Raw genomic sequence first — 22,129 nt, forward strand, 5'->3', positions numbered from 1 at the left:
CAAGGGACACAACTCTGCACAGTGAATTACATTGCCATAGACGACCGGAACACCTGTTGTCCTTGCATCAAAGAAAACAACAAACATCATAGCACTTGCAGATTTAATTGATGAAATACATGACAAACAAGTTGTGTAACCATGAGGAATGTAGACACACTGCTTATTAGTCTGACAGAAGGACAGCTTCCTTCAATCTCGATGTCATTTCCAGGACTTGTCACATAGGCTGCGAACATAATCTTACACTAGTTGTCGCAAACATGTCATAGCAACCAGTACAATATCTCAAACTTCATTCTTTCACATTTTCCCCCTAAATCTTACCTAGTTCTTGTTACCATATTTGCTTCACACTAATGTCATAACAAAATTACAATACAATTTATTGTGTATAATAGTGTTCGAAAAGTCATTCTAGTAAAACATGGCACAGTCCTCTTATCAGTGAGATTGGGCTGTTTATGTTGTTTTACTTGGTTTAGAGGTCTACGGAATTAACAATCAGGAAAGAGTAAAAAAACATTCTATTAAACTTTATGTGGTAACCAACACCAAGCTTGATAATCTCACTTATGAACAAAAACATCACAGTTCTGAGAAAAGTGCTACATGTTATATCACCTGTTCATAACTATCCACTCACCATAACTCCAAACAGTCTGAACTCGAAAAAATTGTTAACATTCCTCTCAAATTTGACAAAACTAAATTTATTTATATTTCATAAACGACCAAAGGCTTTGAGAAAATATATCATTGAACAAATGTGTTAATACAAGATGTGCCACTCATAAGCAACATGATAACCTATTTCAGTAACAAATTTCCTGTGCCAAATGTATTTAGAAAAATCTTGGAACCTGCTTATGTTGTGAGGATGGACCAATAAATATATTGAGGTAAACCTATTCCGAGATACAGAAATTACCGGAAATATTAAGAGGTAAAATGCTGTTATAACTGGGTTCAGTTTGAGAAAAATGCTTGACAAAGTACGTATGCCTATGTTGTACCTTGAGGAGTGATTGAAACATATATATGACCTCTTGACATATATGCTGATGGTCAAAAGTCTAGCAACCATGAATACTTAAATAGCTGTATTGAAAGTGACATAAAACATACACAAAGTAAATCAATGCCCCATACAACATTTCATTAACGGTAAATAACATCCCACATATATAATCAATTCTAGTCGTGATATTTTACAGTTAACTTGGAAAAGCACTGATCATGACATCATTGAAACCTCAATTTTATAACATCTGATCTTAATTCAATGAAATGGAGTCAATGAATCTATCAATGCTATTTTAACATTATCTTCAGAAAAGTCATTGTCATAACAATGATAACATGCATCATTCTAATATTTCATTTATATATCACATATTTATACTATTCAGTAACATCTCTGTTCCTCGGTCCTTTCATCCACCAACTAATGCTACTGATCCTTAAAATCAGTCACATACCTTATAATGTTTATTGCAATCTTATTGAAAACTGCTGGCAGAATTTATTAACTTGATTAACTTGTTAAAGTGTTATATATGTTATATACGTCACATACTGCACATATATATTTTCAATATTTTCAAAACAATATCAAATTACTACAAACTGAAAAATTCTAAAAAGCATTCAGCACAATCTTTAAATTAAGGTTACGATTGATGTTTTGATTGCTGACAATTTCTGATTATATATACGACAAAATGAAACAAATCATCCTTGACCTTTGTAATACTTAAACAGTACTCGAAATAAATCAGACATGTAAGTGTAGCAAACAGGATGGATCAACTACTCAACACAAATAAATACAAGAGGATCTGTGTGTGTCCGTCTCTTGTGGCCAACAACAAGTATATACATCAAACTGCTGTCCACGGAATAGCCAATTCACCAACTAACAAAGACGGCATCAAACAGTTACATCATTTCATGTCACACATAATATACCGGTATCCATGACAAAAGTCATAGAGCTTCTCTTATCAGAAAATCCTCTCCATACTCCAACACTATATCCTAATAGCTTCCTTAATGACAGCTATAGATCTGCCAATCCACATTGCAATGAATGTGTTATTATTTGGACCACCATTCCTACAACTAAAAACGAAATAAGCTATACTGACACACAATGAAAACACATAATCTTAAACACATCGAGTGGGATTCCAACCCAACGAAGACAATTTTGTGTTTGAATACCTCATGCCTAAATACACTGAACAATCTAATTTGATTATTGTTGCCATTTTGCCAAATAACATAAAAAAAACCCATGGATATGTGTTTTCAAAGTGTTTCAGTTTAGGTTATTTCAAAACAAATAATTCTTTCTCCTTAAACAATAAAATTTACATTTTCTTACATAAACAAATATATAAATAGTTTCATACACTTAAAGTACATATAGTTCTCTGTCAGTATAATTAAAATCATCCACGTTGTATCGTACAAAAATGATCTCCATTTTGTTCTGAGCTACAATCCCTCTGTGTGACATACAAGGACCGAACGTAGGGGCTTGTTTCAACGATGAGCTTATAGTCTGACTGTACATGGATTCCTAGGATGCCAGACAATGAGAAGCAGCTTCTCACTGGGTGCGCAGCTGGTAGTCTCCGTTCTGTGTGATGTAGCGCACCCATGGCAGCGCTTGATACCCGCTCTTCTCAATGATCTTTAGGTAGCGAACCTGCAACAAGTACACAATCCAGCTGAACACAGGACACAGAACACTACCAGTTTCACTACATTTGACTTGTTTTGAGGTCAGGCTTCACAGGCAAGGATGAATGAAAATGGTTTAGCGTCACATTAATAATCTAGGAAGATCACAATTACACTTATACTATTCTTCATAGATTGAAGTTTGTACCAGTGTGGGAAAGTCAAACTTGAGAATTCATTGTAATGAACTATGTCAGTCGTAAATCTTTTCCCAATTCATTATAATGGCATTCTAAAAGACATACACACAAAAATAAGTCACTACAGTTGGGGCAAGAGGAAATATTTTCAATATTGTTGTAATGGCTACATGCACACCGCTGCAGCAATGATACTGATAACGAAGGTCTCTTGCTGGGAAGGAGCATGCCGTTTCAGTGTTGAAGGACAAGAATCGGACACATGATAAGAGGATCTGTCACCTCTAGGACTATAGTTCAGATGTATCCAAGTCCTGATGAAAGCTGTGAGTGTGGGAAAAGGCTAGCCCATCTTCATCTTAGGCGGAGGTTTATGATGTTGGAAGTCAAGACACTGAACTTACCTGAATTCCTGATACAGTGAAGTAAGGAATCTCGAACTTGACATTGATTGGAGGCCGACCCTCAAGGTCCTCACTCATCACGCTGGGCAGACCAAAGTGGGCTCGCATCAAATACTCCTTCCCTCCCTGGAAGAAAGGTTATTGCTACAGTGTTTTAACAGTACGGAACTGTAGGAACTCAATCTGACTGAAAACTTGAATTACGTTACAGCCAACAATATTCCAACCCTATCCCAGGGGCATGTTGGTTGGTTGGTTTGTAGTTTAACGCAGCACTCAGCAATATTCCAGCTATATGACGACGGTCTGTAAATAATCGAGTCTGGACCAGACAATCCAGTGATTGACATCATGAGCATCGATCCACGCAATTGGGATCGATGACATGCATCAACCAAGTCAGCGAGCCTGACCACCCGATCCTGTTAGTCACCTTTTACGACAAGCAAAGTTGCCTTTTAGGGCAAGCATGGGTTGCTGAAGACCTATTCTACCCCGGATCTTCACGGGTCCCCAGGGGCATGTAAATAATCGAGACTGGGTAATACAAACCAGTGATTGATATTATCGACAACAGGGTATGATGATACACAGAACTTGATTTAAGGAACTTGACTTGACTTGCACCAGATGCATGTTGACATGAAAACCAAGTTGCACCCTAGTTCCATAAATTTATCAAAGATGAAGCAGAGGCCGGTCTGCTGCCAGTGTCACATAAATTTATGACGCATTGCTTTAAAACGTAATACTGTGCACATAATCTTGAAGTACCCACAGTTTGATGACGTCAAGCCCAAAGTATGCCAACTAACACGTAAGACAGGGATTAGTGATGTAGTATGGTAAATAAACTTTAGCGGCATTGAGTGTGTTCATAGGTCGGTTTTGAGTGGACAGGTAAGGGTCAGTCAGACGCAAAATTCGAAACCTTTTGATGTCCACTTGGTGCCATCTTCCAGAGGCAAGGGAGTTAACTGACTATTAAAGTCCAGTTTCCACCCTTGCCGAACTAGGCTGGTATTATGGAGTTACATTTTGGCTGGACTAACGACTATATGCATAGTCCAATCAAAATCGCGCACCGAAATCAAAATCCGGTTCGTAAACTGTCGTGCAGATTTCAGTTGATAGCAGGATTTAAAGAGCATGTACACCGCCAACTCGTTTTCAGCAGATATTTTCCAAATCTTTTTATGTTTTTAATCAAGGTGCTCACAAGATTTGATGCATTTCGCGATGTAAGACACAATTTATCACAATATAGATCTTGATGATCGATCAGATCGTCCTGACTCGGCGCCACCATTTTGTGTGAAGCAAAAAAACGCAAGTGATACGAGAGGTGGAATCTGATTGGTTGGGCGAAACCGCATTATCGGTGGTTCGAGAAGGGAGCTAACTCCGTTTGCCTAATCGAAAGTTCGAGGTGGGCCAACATTCGAAAGTAAACGCACTTGTTGTTGGAATATATACTACGTAAACAAACCCGCATAACGAACTCATAATTTGTCTATTTAAAATAAGTATTATGACTTATAATTGGATTAAAATGTACAAATAAGATGGCAATACAGCACTTCTACGAACCTCGCCAAACTAGGTCGTGGGGTCATTAATATTCATGAGTTATTCCTTTTATGGAACAAGTTCTCGGAAACGTCTGAGGCTTGTATCATGTCCGAGATCAATTCAAGTGTAGACATATGTTCAGGCTTATATCGCCACCAACACTTATGATTAGATTGATGTGTTATATTGGAAAAAGTAGAATGAGTGGTATTGCCTCTGTAAATTTAATTTGAAGTAGATTTAAGTTTCTTGCTTGGTAGCTATTTTTGTAAAACTAGTGTGGTCAGCTATGACGCAGTTATTCAAACTTCAAAGACTTTTGTGCCTTTTATGGAATTAATGTCACACGAAATGATTTATAAAGATATTTCCCATCAATATTACAAAATATGAATAATATAAAATGTCACATAATGACAAACGTGAGCCCAATAGCCTAAATGACTTCGTCAACCTAATGAAACCCAGAGATTTAAAAATGTGGGCCCACCTGTTTCGATCACTATAAGACGGGAACAATGTGGGCCCACATTTTAGAAAATGGTTATAAGTAAGCCAGGCTAATGAAGCTAGCAATTTTTTAATGTGGTCCCTCCTTTTGCAATCACTATGACGGAAGAACGTCTACCCACTAGGCGATATACAAATGTGGGCCCACTTGTTTCGATCACCATATATGACGGGAACAATGTGAGAAAGTGATTATCAATATTTAAATAGAATTTTGCGATTAATAAATGTGGTCCCTCCTGTTGCAATCAATATGACAGAAGAACGTCTGCCCACATTTAGGGATTGATTATCAGAACTAATGAAACAACCTAACAAAGCTAGGCGAAATACAAATGTGGGCCCACTTGTTTCGATCACCATAGATGACGGGAAAGGTGTGGGCCCACATGTTAGAAAATGGTTATCACCACTAAACCAATCTTAGAAGATGTACCAATGGAAACATAAATATATAATGCATTCAAACATTTAATTACCTTACGTTTTACCTCAGGGATAAGCTGGGCATTTAATAGCTGGACCAACAACGTGCAGCGTGGGTGACGCCATTTCTCGCAAATACGAAAACAACGGAGATAGCTCCCGTTTGAAATTAGAGTGACCTCCCTTTCCCAATATGAACCACTGATAATGAGGTTTTGCCGATTGGTCCATAGGAAAGGCTTAGAAGAGACATAACTGGCAATAGCCATTGGTGGCACTACGATCGAGCCCAGTAATTCCTGCCAAGTTCGGCAAGGGTGGAAACTGGGCTTTTAAAGTCAGTTAACTCTCTTGCCTCGGGAAGATGACTTTGTGCATGGAGACATAACTATTAGGATGCATTTTTCAATAATAGGTTGCACTTGTGCATGTTTTATATAGCTAAATCAATCCCTGACACACAAACAACCAAGCCACCAAGCCTGCCATCAAACCAATTTCATTGCCTGTTCTTATTGTTATGACAAGCAATAGAGTGCTGGGGTGCTGTTATTATCCAGGTCCCCACAAGCATGTTAAGACACAAAAGTTATGTGCACAGTTACCATTGCTAATACCCTAATCAAGTTGATCCTTTGTCATACAGGCTGTCGTGTACTCACTGGGAAAGACTTGATGCTCCAGACAACACTGCTTATTTCTGGAGAGTATTTACAACTCCCAACAGACGTCTTAAACTTGGGGGAATCCGCATCAGTTGGTACCGGAATAATGATTTCAACATTGTTGGCTGTGGATCTCCTCTTGAACTGACTCTTGGCCTGGAAGAATCACAACATAAAGATCATGGTCCCCGTGCACAAAGCGCTAAGATCATGATAAGGCAGTGAGTGAGTGAGTGAGTTGGGTTTAACGCCGCTTTTAACAGTATTCCAGTTATATCACGGCGTGTCAGCTTAATTTGGGAGGAAAGCCCGAAGTGATGCAGGTCTCAGACGTTTACCACTTCGGTGAAACCCACGAGCACGGGTATGGTGCTGACAAACCTAGAAACATAATCGGGGCGAACCGGGATTCGAACCCACAATCATAGGTTTCTGGCGTGCCCAAGGGACGCAACTCTGCACAGCGAATCGCGGCGCCTTAGACGACTGGGCCACCCGTGCCCCCTGATAAGGCAGTGAGTGTGATAAGAGGTAAAGATACTGTTTTCAATGTAGACCTGTTACCTAGGTTACCTGTTGATTTAATGCTAAATTTAACATTGCAACCTAGTACTGGAGATACTGGTATTTAAATATGATGATAATTGAGAAAGAAGTACCGGTACTTTATTATGAATATTAGCTTCTGCAGTGATGTGGACATCAAATCAGATGTTTCAATCAGAGGTAGTTTTCGTGATTTGAAACTACTGATTGACCAATCAGAATGGGGTATTTTCCAAATTCGTGATGCTTTGGGTTTATGTCACTGTCCCCATATCACCAAAGTTTATGCAAGGAGCATGAACATGTGCTTCAATCAGAGGCAGTTATCATGATTTGAAACCTCTGATTGACCAATCAGAATAGGGTATTTTCCAAATTCATGATACTTTGGGTTTATGTCACTGTCCCCATATCACCAAAGTTTATGCAAGGAGCAGGCAACATGTGCTTCAATCAGAGGCAGTTATCGTGATTTGAAACCTCTGATTGACCAATCAGAATGGGGTATTTTCCAAATTCATGGTTCCATTTGGTTTATGTCCCCATATCACCAAAGTTTAGGCAAGGAGCAGTCAACATGTGCTTCAATCAGAAGCAGTTATCGTGATTTGAAACCTCTGATTGACCAATCAGAATAGGCTATTTTCCAATTTCATGATGCTTTGGGTTTAAGTCACTGTCCCCATATCACCAAAGTTTATGCAAGGAGCAGGCAACGTGTGCTTCAATCAGAGGCAGTTATCATGATTTAAAACCTCTGATTGACCAATCAGAATAGGGTATTTTCCAAATTCGTGATGCTTTGGGTTTATGTCACTGTCCCCATATCACCAAAGTTTATGCAAGGAGCATGAACATGTGCTTCAATCAGAGGCAGTTATCATGATTTGAAACCTCTGATTGACCAATCAGAATAGGGTATTTTCCAAATTCATGATACTTTGGGTTTATGTCACTGTCCCCATATCACCAAAGTTTATGCAAGGAGCAGGCAACATGTGCTTCAATCAGAGGCAGTTATCGTGATTTGAAACCTCTGATTGACCAATCAGAATGGGGTATTTTCCAAATTCATGGTTCCATTTGGTTTATGTCCCCATATCACCAAAGTTTAGGCAAGGAGCAGTCAACATGTGCTTCAATCAGAAGCAGTTATCGTGATTTGAAACCTCTGATTGACCAATCAGAATAGGCTATTTTCCAATTTCATGATGCTTTGGGTTTAAGTCACTGTCCCCATATCACCAAAGTTTATGCAAGGAGCAGGCAACGTGTGCTTCAATCAGAGGCAGTTATCATGATTTAAAACCTCTGATTGACCAATCAGAATAGGGTATTTTCCAAATTCATGATGCTTTGGGTTTATGTCACTGTCCCCATGTCACCAAAGTTTATGCAAGGAGCAGACAACGTGCTTGAGTGAGTGACTGCTTTGACAGTTATTTACATATTTATATATATCAGGAAGTCAGCATAACCATGATAACTTGGGAGGAAATCTCAAGGTGAGTGAGTGAACTTAGTATAATGCTACAGTATTACCATTATATCACAGCATGTCGGTTGATAAAGGGTACTTATCATAAGGCTTTACTCTTATCTGAACCAATGTTACTGGCATCACTTTGTTACATATTTCCAGTCTAGGAACAAGTCCTCAAGGACAACATGACAATACAGGTGTATGTTTACCTTGATCATGTACTCCACCCTGCTGTGGGCGTGTCTCTCAATCACCGACTCCACCCAGATCAGCGGCTTCACCTGCAACAACACAACACAATAACAATAGCAGAGAACAGATAAAAGGGCGACAAGGCTCATGCCAATTGGCTGAAACAACAACAGCAGTTGGATCTGCTATCTGTCGTAGATCTTCTAAAACTTGCTTAACATCATTAAGTCTGTCGTACATTCCATTTTTATTTCCATTTTCCGAAAAAAATATATCTTTAAATATTCCGCATCTTGAACACACGATCCCAGCAGTGAAATGCTACAATACTTAAGAACATGATTTCGCCGAATTTATTTTAAACAAAATATATATACTAGCTTGAACCAAAAAACAAACAAAAAACACACTGCCCGCCCACACAATATTTTCAAAAGCCATTGCCTGAAAAAACAATTCTTTTATTGTCTCAAGCCTTAACAAAGTGTGGCCCAAGGGACACAACTCTTGATGCATCAGATCAAAATGACTTCAGTGCACTCACCTTGAACTTGAGACTGGCAGACAAAATGCTGGAATAAACTACCAACAAGTCACAACATAACAGCTGCCTTTACAGTGCACCCAGTCAGCCATTAGTCCATTCATACTCAGCACTAACATCTCAATAACATCTCTACGAAGGCTAAAGATGCAGCTCAGCATGACTTACATGAGTATTGAGCCTGTAGGACATGAGTTCGAACTCTCCGTCTGGTGGGATGAAGGAGATGGTTCTATCATTTTCAAATCTGGACAGTCGCACACACTGATGGAACTTAACGTCCTCGAGTTCCACTGACTTGCTCTTCCCCCCTGCAATAGATCACACACGTTCTTACATCTAGATCACACTACAACAACATTGTCAAGATCAGACTGGATCATTTATAATTAAAGCAATGAGGAACATATTATTTATGGAATAATGATTCCAACATGATCTCGGAAAACAACTTGATTTTGATCAGCGACTCAGGACCTGAAAGTGCTGATTTTATGTCTGCACCGAAAAGTTTCCATTGCATAATCTTTCTGTGTACAGAGATTAATCCAGGATTCCAAACTAAGTGCCCTTGCCAGGAAATCTGGCCAAAAAATTATCATTACTTTGATCAATAGAGGTTATCACGCGAGTGTGTTTGGGGATGGTAAATATCCTGCATTAGGAATAAACATTGTATTTAGCGAGCCTTGGCGAGCTAAATACATAGTGTTTATTCCTAATACAGGATATTTACCATCCCAAAACACACAAGCGTGATAACCTCTTTATCATATAATGTCATTCTTTAATTCTGTGCTTTAAAATCGCTTTCCCTCTCTTTCCCTTTACCGAAACATTGCGAGTTTTCCTGGAATGCGCGCATTTATATTTATTACGTCACAGGGTAAGTGATGTGTCAGTCGAACAGTGACAGTAGCCAATATAGTTCCAACTGAAATCTGTTTCTTATACAGTGGCGAAGCAACATATACGCAAAACAACAATTGTTTTTAATTGCCTTTCGCGGCAATCCATCGGTCTGTCCGCTAGAGTAACTGCCCTTTGTCAAAGGGAAACTACTCTAACCCTAGTCTATGAGGCGTCACGGCCACGGTCATACGTTGTTGACAGTCGGTCTGCCCTGTTATAACGTTAAGAAGTGTAGTCAAATGTACACCCAGAGACAAAACGAAACAAGGTAACAATTCAAACATATTTCGGCCAAATCCAACTATTTTAATTTGTGGAGACGGTTTCAAGCCGCAGAGGTCTACAAGCACAGATATTATGGCTACTGGTCCCGCTTGGCTAGGCCTCGTGCCCTCGCAAAATTGTTTCGAAATTTATATTTCCAAAGTTGCCAAAATGCCTTATCTACGTCACAGTTAGATACTGATTTCCAGCATATTAGAGTGTTCTGTTGATAATGATAGCCATTATCCCTGTAGTTTATCCAGATTCCCGATGGTTAATTCTGACTCGATCGCAGAATGACGAGGGCGACGCCATGTTTGTTTATAAACAGTGAAAGTAGTCCTACTTGACCTTTGATATTTGCATCTCTATCCGCATATGACCCCAACGGATATCGTTTTTATCCGTTGGCTTTATCCTGCCGAGAAACCTACCCATTATATGATAAATAGAAATATTTTGCCTAGAAAATTCCCTGTTGTATATTTAAACAACCGGGAGAAACACTGCATCACTCTGGAAAGCAAACAATGAAAGAAAAGGATCCATACATCATCCAGAAGATTTCAGCTGACATCATCTTTCAATCAGACTGCAGCTTACATTCACATTTGCTGAACATTAACGAAACTCTGTGTTACTCATGTTACGTTTGTTGCTTAAAGCCGCATTCAGCAATATTCCAGCTATACGATGACGGCCTGTAAATAATCAAATCTGGACTAGGCAATCCAGTGATTGATATAATGAGCAGCCATTAGGGTACGATGACGCATAATCTACTAAGCCACCGAGTCTGACCACCCGATCAATTTGGTTGCCTCTTACGACCAGGTAGCTAGGGACCAAGTTTAACCCATAAGCCGCACAGGTAAGTAACAGAGGACAAGTAGCAGGACTGGACCAGCACATAAAGGTACCATTACAAGAACAAAGTGTGGGATGAAGATGAGTCCTATTGGTCTCATAACTGTTCCTTTTCATCCATGTCATGTCACGAGTCCTCAGAACACAGCCAATACTTGGGTTCAGCAAATAGCATATCAGTGTACATAGTGAATAGTGAGTGCAAACAGCGCTATCACTTTCAACTCAAAGCCCATGCATTTGTGTAAATCTCAAGGCACATACACCTTGAGTGGCACTGTTGACAGCCGCACGATAAACCACACACAATATGAAGAACAAGGCACCCTAGCCACTTATTTCTTTAATAACAGTACTACATGTGACTGGACCTGAGCCTTTAGCTGTTCAAAGCATGGTAAGATGAAGTCAAAAGTCGATTTAACATGTATTGATTAAAATAATAATACACATTTGAAGATGACAGGCATAAACGGGACTTTTTAAATTATTTGGGGAATAATGTTGTTTAATCGATGATAACAATGCAGTGCTTCGAGCATACATACACATGAGTTATCAGTGGTTATGGGCTTTACAAGACTATTACTATTAACCTAATTATCATTGTATAAACATCATTATCATCAACATAAACCTGACAAACAACATTTCATATTCATGAACGAAATATAACTAAATATCAATATTACTCACTGCCTGTACTTTCAAACAGAACTTTATCATTTAGGCCGAGGCGTAGTTCAGGCATTCCTGACAGAAACACCCTCATTTTGATTGCTCCTACTATCTCGCTCCGTAACACATTGCCGTTGGCACTCACCTGTGAACAGAGAAAACATCTGACAACATCACTCTAGTTGAAGACAAAGCAAGATGGAGTGTTTATTATAGTCAATACTACTCCAAACATTAGTGGGATACTGGGCAATTAATACTGTTACGTAACTGGTGTACATTAATTGTATATTTACTTTCGTTAACTCTAATTGAAGCTGAACATGCTCCAGTTGCATGGCAATATGGAAACTATTTGTATGACACCAGGGGTCGATTTAACAGGTGGCCTTCTGGCCTGAGGCCAGTTAAATTTGCAAAGGGCTTGCTGAAATGTAAATTACTCAAAATTTCACCATTTCTCTGTGTATATGTATAATTTTTTTTAACTTGGATGCATCTCATGAATCGTGTAATTTAGATGAGAAAATATACAGGGGCGTGAGGTCATGGTTAGGTGAAAGAAAGTAAGACATCGATTATCTCAGTGGAATGACAATCGGCTGCCATTTTGTAATGTTGCTTACAACAACAGGGGTTCTAAAATTTCTTGAGCCCCCCCAGATAACTCAGTCGCTATGTGACCTCGGGTTTGGCTGCTTCGGGTACTCCATCATTTTAGTAGTGGGCCCGTTAGTTTGATGACGGGCCAGTAACTTTTAAAAGGAAAAAGCTCTGCTGGCTACATACAAATTTGTAGTTAGATCTACCCCCAGAATATCCCTTTGATTTGGTGGGTGGGTTCGGTGAATTCGGTGAGTGAGTGGGTGGGTGGGTGGAGTTTAACGCCGCTTTTAACAGTATTCCAGTTATATCATGGCGAGTCATTTTTGGGAAGGAAAGCTTGAAGTGAGTCAATGAATGAAGCGTTCAGACCAATGAGCACACAGGCCTCACACTGCCTCAATATCAGGCAATGGTAAGTTCATGCACTGAGGACTGCTCATTTGATTACACACCATTCTATTCTATTCACTGGAGAAAACTACCTCCATGCATAGTGAGCTTCTAGTAAAACACTACTAAGAACAACATTCCATAAGTTAAGCCTAGAAATGTAGAGAATTCTACTGAAAGGTATGTTCAGTTGACTTTATGCCACAGATCTGAGTACACCTACGAGAAGATTAACAGATTCTATGACATCAAGAAAGACTTCGTTCTTCCTGTATTTCACGCCTTCCGATCGCCACGACACAGCATTGGTGACAGCCATGGGTGGACGAGGAGCAATCTCCAACTTGTGACTGTCTTGGGTGATGTACCTGTAACAGACACATGCAATACAGATCCATGATTGACATAACAATATTAATTACTCATTGGCACATACAAATAATGACAAATGTCAACTCAATGAGAATATTCATAATCCAGGAATTTCATCCACATGATCCAAGCAAATGCAAGTTCATTTTAAAAAAAATTGACTAAAACCATTTTCTTAATTCAGGTTAACATTCATATTTGGCAGTGGTGACTTGCATCTCACTGATAACAGGACCGACCCGTGAAGATCCGGGGTAGAATAGGTCTTCAGCAACCGATGCTTGCTGTAAAAGGCGACTCTGCTTGTCGTAAGAGGCAACTAAAGGGATCGGGAGGTCGGGCTTGCTGACTTGGTTGATGCATGTCATCGTATCTCAATTGTATGGATCGATGCTCATGATGTCAAACACAGGATTGTCTGGTCCAGATTCAATTATTTACAGGCTGCCGTCATTTAGTTGGAATAATGCTGAGTGCCGCGTTAAACAACAAATAACCTAACATTACCTTACCTAACCTAACCCAACCCTACCCAACCTAACCGATAATAGGACAAATAAAGAAAATGGACCTAGTACTTCGGTTTACATCATTGCATTGAATGCAATGCTCGAATACGCCCAAAGAAGTCTTTATTTAAGAAACTAAGGTTTCATATTCTCCTTTCCATTGGCATGTAACTGAAAACTCTAATAAATCCCTGGATCAAAACTTTGGATGAAATCATCACCATTTTTCTCTGGAACATCCACCATTCTTACTTCCGATGCCTCAGGACATAATGTGTCCCGAAAGATTGTTGGTTATCCTCTAATGGTTACATACTGCTCCACATGGTATACTCACTCTTGTAAGATCTTGCTGTCAGTAGTCTGAGGGTAGCCAAAGTCCATCACCTCATCCAGAAGCTCATAAATGACAACAAAATTGTCTCGGATACTTTCCTCTTCCAACTCTTTAAAATACTCCACAAATATCTGTAAGAAAGGAGATATCTCAACTGTGACATCATGGCCAAAGTATATCAAGCACTGTTTGAAATCAAAATCGTGAAATGGATGAGATTAAATACTGTTGTAGTACCCCAGGATCCCCTTCCACAAAGCGATCTTAGCGCTCTGATTGTTGTATGTCTGTGTTAAAGTATGTGATTCATGTTCACCTTAGCACTACGATTGCTTTGCCAACAGTGAAACAGGAATACCTACATACATCCGAAACACAAGTGTCAAAATGTGTGGTGTCACCCTGGGCAATAATGCCTCTGTTCACCCAGCAGGGAATGGGAACCAGATATGTGAGGTGGATGTAAAAACAACCCTAGCACCCGTAGGCAGCTTGGGTTATATACTCCCCAGGGAGTTGAAAACGATAACTGGAGTGCATACGGATCCACTGGTCGGGGATAACAAACTGCACATGAGCAGATACCAGTATCTGGAATAGTGTGGTGTATAAATGTATAATATAATCATAAGATCTTATTTAACTTTTCATTTTTTAACCACTTCAAAGTGTTTTCTGAAGAACTAAAATTAAAACATGGCGTAATATGGCATGAGTCTTACATCTCTTCCAAACTTCAGCAGCATCATTATTTATAAGTCTCAAAAGCTACAAATTCCAAATTTAACAGTGCTTTTCACACAGGGCAAAAGCAGCACTTCTGTTGTACCTGTACAAGTTTATGCAGGAAGGAGAACATCAGAGCCGCATTTGCGTTTTTCTTGGAAGTGGCCACCAGGTACAGGTTGTTGTACTTGATGTAGATGTACGCCAGATCACCATGTTGGATGATGGGGGATACATTGCCCTCCTCTTCCTTGTCCATCACTAAGGTCATGAACTTGTCAATCACAGACATGTCGATGTCACCCCGGTAGTTCCGACTTATCAGAACCTGAAAATACAGACAAGGTTGAAATAAAATTGAATGCCACTAGTCTGCAAAAATGACCTGCAACTTTTTCTCATATTACTAGTCATGTGTCTGTACATGTTCATATATTAAGAAGTTCAAAATGTTCAAGTGGTAGAAACATAGTCACATGAGCAAGTACAAATAGAAGAAAAAATAATTTTAAGTGTTTCATTAACTTGAATTTGGCATTTTCAATGGCCATGAAACATAAGAAAGGTTCTTATTATCATTAGCATACCTTCAAAAACCCAAGTTTTCACGGGTTTAGCATAATAATAGCATTACCTTTCCCTTGACATCAAGGAGATAAATGGCTGAAGCAGACATGGTGAATCAGTCAGTGACACCTACAAACAAAAACAAATATGATTTTTTAGATAAGGTAAACATGGTAAAGGACATAATAGTAACAGCACTTTTTGTGGTCAACAAATTTAATCACATGGCATAACAAATAACTCTAACAAGCGACATAACTCTAAGTACCAGAAAATGGTCTTCAAATGATACTTGTATCATAAAGCATCAATTCCATGGTGTATACATGATATATCATATAGGCTTCCCTAACTGTATACTGTATTTAGCGTGATGATGTAATAAGAGTGAGTGAGTGAGTTTGGTTTAACGCTGCCTTTAACAGTATTCCAATTATATCAGGGTGTTTTAGTTTAATCATGTGAATGTGGGAGGAAAGCCCAAAGTGATGCAGGTCGTAGACATTTCCCACTTTGGTAAAACCCATGAGCACTGGTATGGTGCTGACAAACTTAGAAACATAATCAGACAGAACCGGGATTTGAACCCACAATCATACGTTTCTGGCGTGCCCAAGGGACGCAACTCTGCACAGCGAATCACAGCGCCTTAAACGACTGGGCCACCTGTGCCCCTGATGTAATAAGGAAATTTAAAAGAGGTGAGCGCATTCAAACCATACACAAGTCTAATTTGTTGTAAGAGAGTGTGCGGACAGTAGTGAACAAATATAGTTCAAATGTTACGAGGCAACACTTTTATACCACTTCAGTGCTGCTGTTTTCATGAAAATTGTAGCGTTTTAGTATCATATAACCAGTCACTCGCTTTATCCATACGATGTCTCTATATAAATGAGTGCGCACGTGTAACAGCGCCGGAAGTGTGTGTTGTGCGCTAGCAGACCACATGGCTGCCGACTACACTTGACTGAGTGTATTGACATGTAATGAGAGAATACAACCTTTCCCCGGAAAGCCAAGTGTTTGTTGTAGCTGCCAAAGTCATCATATAAATTGGCGACGAGATAAAACTGGATGTCTTAGCGTTTTTTGTGGACATTTTGTGTGATTAACGTCTGTCGTGTTTCACTCGCTCCATAAACATGGCGTCGTCTACCTCCGGGAAGATCGACGAATTTAATACAGAGACTGACAGCTGGGACATTTATTGTGAGAGGTTAGACTTGTACTTTACGGCTAGAGGTGTTGATGACGAGGATGTTGTGATGAAACGAGCTATTCTGCTTAGTGAAATGGGTAAGACAGCCTACACACTTCTCCGGAATTTGTGCGCTCCTACGAAACCTAGGGAAATGAGGTTTGCTGAGATAGTGAAAGTCATGCGCGATCATCAACACCCAACACCGTCAGTGATAGTTGAAAGACTTAAATTTCACAAGAGGGATAGAAAGTCTCAAGAGAGTGTTGCAGCGTATGCTTCCGAGTTGCGCAAACTGGCAAGTACATGTGACTTTGGTACTACTCTTGATGATTCACTTAGAGACAGACTAGTTTGTGGCATTAATAATGATGCAATACAGAGGAGATTATTAGCAGAGAAAGCTCTGGATTACAATAAGGCTTTTACACTAGCACAGTCAATGGAATTGGCAGCAAAGAATGAAGAAGATATTAAAGTTGGTGCTTCAAGTGTTTCAGCAGCTACAGGGGGTAACATGCACAAGATGTCATCATCTCAACATGCTCCTGTCTACCCGCCATGTGACAGATGTGGTTTACGAAATCACAAATCTCCGGACTGTCATTTTCGTACCTCAAAGTGTTACAATTGTGGTAAGATTGGCCACATTGGGAAGGTATGTCGTCAGTCACAGAATAGTAAAGGTTCTCGTTGTGGACGTGGCTCGTATCGATCTAGAGGTCAAGGTCGAAGTCGGGGTCAGCACAAGCGTTCAGCGACAAATCAGGTCACTCCTGATAACTATGATGATGTTGAAAGTGAAATATATGACATTTACAAGATGGAGACTAGCTCTACACCTTTTGTTGGGAGGAGAGAGAAGGAACCACCAATGTTTATTGATTTAGCACTTAATGGTCTGCCATTAAGCATGGAGCTGGATACAGGTGCAACATTTTCAGTGATTAATGAGGACACTTACAGATCGTTAGGGAAAGATCCACCCAAACTAGGACCTCCTCATACCTTGTTACGTACTTACCTAGGTGAGAAGATACCTCTGCTTGGTTCATGCTCAGTGAAAGTGAACTACGGCAAACAGTCAGCAGAACTGCCAGTGATTGTAGTGAAAGGGAGAAGAGTTAATCTCTTTGGTCGCGACTGGCTGCGACATGTTCGTCTAGACTGGGGAACAATCCTCAGAGTAGATTGTGATGATGTGCAAAGTATCCTTAACTCACATTCCGATGTCTTCAAGGAGGAACTTGGTGAGTTGAAAGATACAAAAGTGAAGATTAACATATCTATTCCTTCACAACCACGCTTCTACAAGCACAGGAACATGGCCTATGCCTTGAGGGACAAGGTTGAGAATGAACTTGAACGGTTAGAGCAGCAGGGTGTCATAAAACCAGTGCAGTACTCAGAGTGGGCAGCACCCACCGTACCAGTGTTGAAGTCGGATCAGTCTTCAGTGCGCATATGTGGAGATTACAAACTAACAGTCAACCAGGTTGCTAAACCAGATTGTTACCCAATACCCAGGATTGAGGATTTATTTGCATCACTCTCAGGTGGTCGCAAGTTTACGAAATTGGACATGAGTAATGCCTACCAGCAGATAGTGTTGGACGATGATTCCAAGAAACTCACCACAATTAACACCCATAAAGGTCTATACGAGTACCAACGATTACCTTTTGGGGTGTCGGCAGCTCCTGCTATCTTCCAGCGGACAATTGAATGTCTTCTCAGCGACTTGCCACATGTGTGCGTCTACCTCGATGATATTCTCGTCACAGGTGTTGATGATGCAGAACACAACAAGAATCTGAATGAAGTCCTTGACAGATTGCAGAAAGCAGGTTTGCGTCTTAACGCTTCAAAGTGTCACGTCAAGAAAGACTCAGTCACTTACCTGGGACACCGGATTGACGCACAGGGACTGCATCCATTAGAGGAGAAGGTAAACGCTATTGTGTCCGCACCAGCTCCTCAGAATGTGACAAAGTTAAAGTCATTCCTTGGGATGGTACAGTACTACCAGAGATTCCTGCCAAATCTCTCCACGACGTTAGTGCCACTACATGGGTTACTACAAAAGGACGCTCCATGGTCATGGACCAAGAAGCATGATACAGTATTTCTAAAGGTGAAATCTCACTTGTCTTCATGTAAGGTCTTGACTCACTACAATCCAGACCTTCCTCTCAACTTAGCAGCTGATGCTTCTCCATATGGAGTAGGTGCCGTCCTGTCACACATCATGCCAGATGGTACTGAGAAGCCTGTGGCGTTTGCGTCATGTTCCTTGTCACCTGCAGAAAAGAACTATTCACAGCTTGATAAAGAAGCACTGGCAATAGTGTTTGGCATAAAGAAATTCCACCAGTATTTGTTCGGACGAAAATTTCAGCTGTTATCAGATCACAAACCCCTCATGGGTCTACTTGATGCAGAGAAAGGCATTCCAGTGATGGCGTCAGCCAGACTCCGGAGATGGGCCTTGATGCTGGCAGCGTATGATTACAGTATTGTGTATAAACCAGGCTCAAAGTTAGCAAACGCAGATTGTTTGAGCAGATTGCCTCTGCAAACCTCTGTGTCTGTGCCGCCTGTTCCAGGAGACACAATAATGCTCCTCGAGAACATGGCAGAATTCCCAGTGAATGTGCGACAAATTCAGTTTTGGACAAGGAAGGATCCCTTGTTAGCTAGAGTGAAGAAGTTAGTGGAATGTGGTTTTCCAGAAAACCTGAAGCCAGATACAGAGCTAAAGCCATATATTCAGAAGAAAACTGAGCTAAGTGTTCAGGATGGTGTGATTCTGTGGGGTAACAGAGTAGTGGTTCCACCTCAGGGTAGGAAACAGTGTGTAGATGTGTTGCATGAAGCTCACCCTGGAATAGCTAGGATGAAAGCTATTGCCAGAGGTCTTGTATGGTGGCCGTGCATTGATTCAGAGCTGGAGAACAAGGTCAGGACTTGTTCCATATGTCAGGAGAGTCGTTCTTCACCCTGCGAAGCAAAGTTACATCCGTGGGACTGGCCGTCCAAACCATGGTCACGTCTGCACATTGATTATGCAGGTCCCTTACAAGGTCAAATGTTCCTCATCATCGTAGACTCTCACTCTAAGTGGATGGATGTTTTCCCTGTCAACAGTGCAACTACGAGTGCCACTCTTGAGTGTCTTCGGAGAACATTTTCCATTCATGGTCTACCTGAGACAATAGTGTCTGATAATGGGACATGTTTCACAAGTGATGAATTTGCTATATTCATCAAGAGAAATGGAATTCAACACATCTGTACATCCCCTTACCATCCAGCGTCCAATGGACTGGCAGAGAGGAGTGTCCAGACGTTCAAACAGGGATTTAAGAAGCTCAGCGGCGGTTCCATCAACACCAGGGTGTCAAGATTCCTGTTCAGGTATCGTAACACTCCGCAGACTACGACAGGGTCATCTCCAGCGCAGTTACTATTTGGAAGACGTCCACGTTCCCATCTTGACTTGCTTCACCCTGACATCGGTGTTAAAGTTCAACATAAACAAGAGAAGCAGGCACACTACCACAATAGACATACAAAGTCACGGGAGTTCGCTGTCGGTGATCTTGTTTACGTCAGGAACTTTCTTGGTAAGCCTAAATGGTTACCAGGGGAGATAATCCAGTGTACAGGTCCTATCTCCTTCAAAGTCAGCTTGGAAAATAACAAAATTGCGAGGCGACATGTAGATCACCTCATCAAGCGTTATGTGGACCCCGATGCTGTGAAACCAGAATCCCCAGAATTGTTGGAAGAAAGTGAAGTGTCGAAGTCTGTCATCACTTTCTCACCAGAGCTCCCAGAGCCTAGTTCTGTACCAGTATCACCCGCAGACACGCCATTTCCGCGTACCAGGTTACCTACATGTGACACTAGTCCAGAACTGTCCTCATCTGTTGAGTTGAGAAGATCGACTCGTGAGCGTCGAGCTCCAGATAGACTAAATCTGTAAACTACTGTATTTCATTGTTAAGTGTTTTGGGGTTTTTTTCAGATTGAACTTTAAGGTGCTTGCTCAATTCATTTATTTCAGAAACCAAGTGAATAAACATTAAGTTTGTGAATTTCAGTGTTCAAGAATACTTCAGTGAACTTTATGGGAAAATTTCCTTTGAACCTCTGGAGTTGATCACTATTTCTTTCTCAGTGACTGATGAGTTAGTAACATTGTTCACTAATTGCTTAAACAACAAGTTGTTAACTAAAGGGGGAGGAATGTAGCGTTTTAGTATCATATAACCAGTCACTCGCTTTATCCATACGATGTCTCTATATAAATGAGTGCGCACGTGTAACAGCGCCGGAAGTGTGTGTGTTGTGCGCTAGCAGACCACATGGCTGCCGACTACACTTGACTGAGTGTATTGACATGTAATGAGAGAATACAACCTTTCCCCGGAAAGCCAAGTGTTTGTTGTAGCTGCCAAAGTCATCACAAAAATATCTGTAATATTCACAAGAAAATCTGGATTGTCATGCAACTTGTGATCTTAAACCATGTATACATGGTATAGAGAGGTGTTTATAAATAAAAATTACTAACAGATTGGTCAAGAAGTTGGTCAGTGGGTGCTTATTGAAGCACTGCAGTGAACATAATGTGGCCAATAGACAAATACAGCAGTGACTAGTAATCATAGCAATACTACCTGTTGATTGTCATGAACCCTTTCTATTGATTAATCTTTCCTGCTTGTAAAAGTAATGCTAGTTACCTATAAATTCTTGGCTGAGGACCACTGCTATCATGGCTATGACTCATCTCTCCAACAATGACCAAGGTTAGTAACATAAACATTAATCTCCATAAGAATTTGAGGATCATTTCTGTGATAAAATTCCTGATCATGTTCGAGGGATTCGTAATTGGAACCTCATCAATAAATTCAGCACCATGCTTATGTTCACTGTCCATAGACATCCTACATGCATACATTACGAGCCACGTACTCATTAATTAACCTGAGACTACCAACTCAGATGATTAACACAATCAAAACATGAACAGGATATTGGCCTATGGCTGTATACGACTAGTCTTGTCAATTGGAACTCGTTGTCATGTTTAGGGCATCATGGTTACTGCCTGTATTATTCACTTACCATATACATGACTGCGGTATGTATAAAGATAGTATTTGATTCACAGTCTATTCCTCTCCCACAAACAGCAGACTATATCTTTAGATATGAGCAATTATTTACCAAAGCCAGCTGGAAAAGCAGCTCGAACATTGTAATAATGGCACAAATCACACATTGTTAGTTTCAGTTTTATAAACAAGGAGATATATTCAAAGGGGCCAAGTACCTGAATTACCACAAAGATCGTCAATCGAATTATTTGGTTTCCAGTCGCCGGTTCATATCATTTTCTCCACCTCACATAAAGCGGAAGCGGCGACCATTACAGGTGCGTGTCACGCATGCG

At 40.3% G+C, this 22,129-nt stretch overlaps 2 protein-coding genes across 3 annotated transcripts; one reads left to right on the top strand and one right to left on the bottom strand.

The window, feature by feature from the left end:
• Positions 1 to 89: 89 nt before the first annotated feature.
• Positions 90 to 22,126, bottom strand: LOC124135620 (AP-1 complex subunit mu-1). Of its 2 annotated transcripts, none has more exons than XM_046501033.2 (11): positions 22,010 to 22,126; positions 15,529 to 15,590; positions 14,998 to 15,222; positions 14,169 to 14,299; positions 13,174 to 13,318; positions 11,973 to 12,099; positions 9,402 to 9,544; positions 8,707 to 8,778; positions 6,466 to 6,624; positions 3,296 to 3,421; positions 90 to 2,716 (listed from the first exon to the last, which is right to left on the bottom strand). In XM_046501033.2, exons 2-11 carry the CDS (start codon positions 15,568 to 15,570, stop codon positions 2,618 to 2,620), a joined length of 1,269 nt encoding a protein of 422 aa, XP_046356989.1. In that variant the 5' UTR covers positions 15,571 to 15,590; positions 22,010 to 22,126; the 3' UTR covers positions 90 to 2,617. The 2 variants fall into 2 exon arrangements, with proteins under 2 accessions (XP_046356989.1, XP_046356990.1); XM_046501034.2 differs by having other exon boundaries at positions 11,982 to 12,099; positions 22,010 to 22,112.
• Positions 16,607 to 20,650, top strand: LOC124136809 (uncharacterized protein K02A2.6-like). The gene has a single exon (XM_048391597.1). It carries the CDS (start codon positions 16,607 to 16,609, stop codon positions 20,648 to 20,650), a length of 4,044 nt encoding a protein of 1,347 aa, XP_048247554.1.
• Positions 22,127 to 22,129: the final 3 nt, after the last annotated feature.

This window comes from Haliotis rufescens, unplaced genomic scaffold, assembly GCF_023055435.1.
Source record: "Haliotis rufescens isolate VD_foot unplaced genomic scaffold, xgHalRufe1.0.p SCAF_92, whole genome shotgun sequence".
Lineage (NCBI taxonomy): Eukaryota > Metazoa > Mollusca > Gastropoda > Lepetellida > Haliotidae > Haliotis > Haliotis rufescens.

What these genes read in the sequence shown, in the direction of transcription:
- LOC124135620 (XM_046501033.2), bottom strand. Translation starts at nt 15,570, where the DNA reads ATGTCTGCTTCAGCCATTTATCTCCTTGATGTCAAGGGAAAG. An exon ending in TCCTTGATGTCAAGGGAAAG is followed by an intron (nt 15,223 to 15,528) that starts GTAATGCTATTA and finishes CTGTATTTTCAG; the next exon opens with GTTCTGATAAGTCGGAACTA. An exon ending in TCACTGTATCAGGAATTCAG is followed by an intron (nt 2,717 to 3,295) that starts GTAAGTTCAGTG and finishes TACTTGTTGCAG; the next exon opens with GTTCGCTACCTAAAGATCAT.
- LOC124136809 (XM_048391597.1), top strand. Translation starts at nt 16,607, where the DNA reads ATGGCGTCGTCTACCTCCGGGAAGATCGACGAATTTAATACAGAGACT.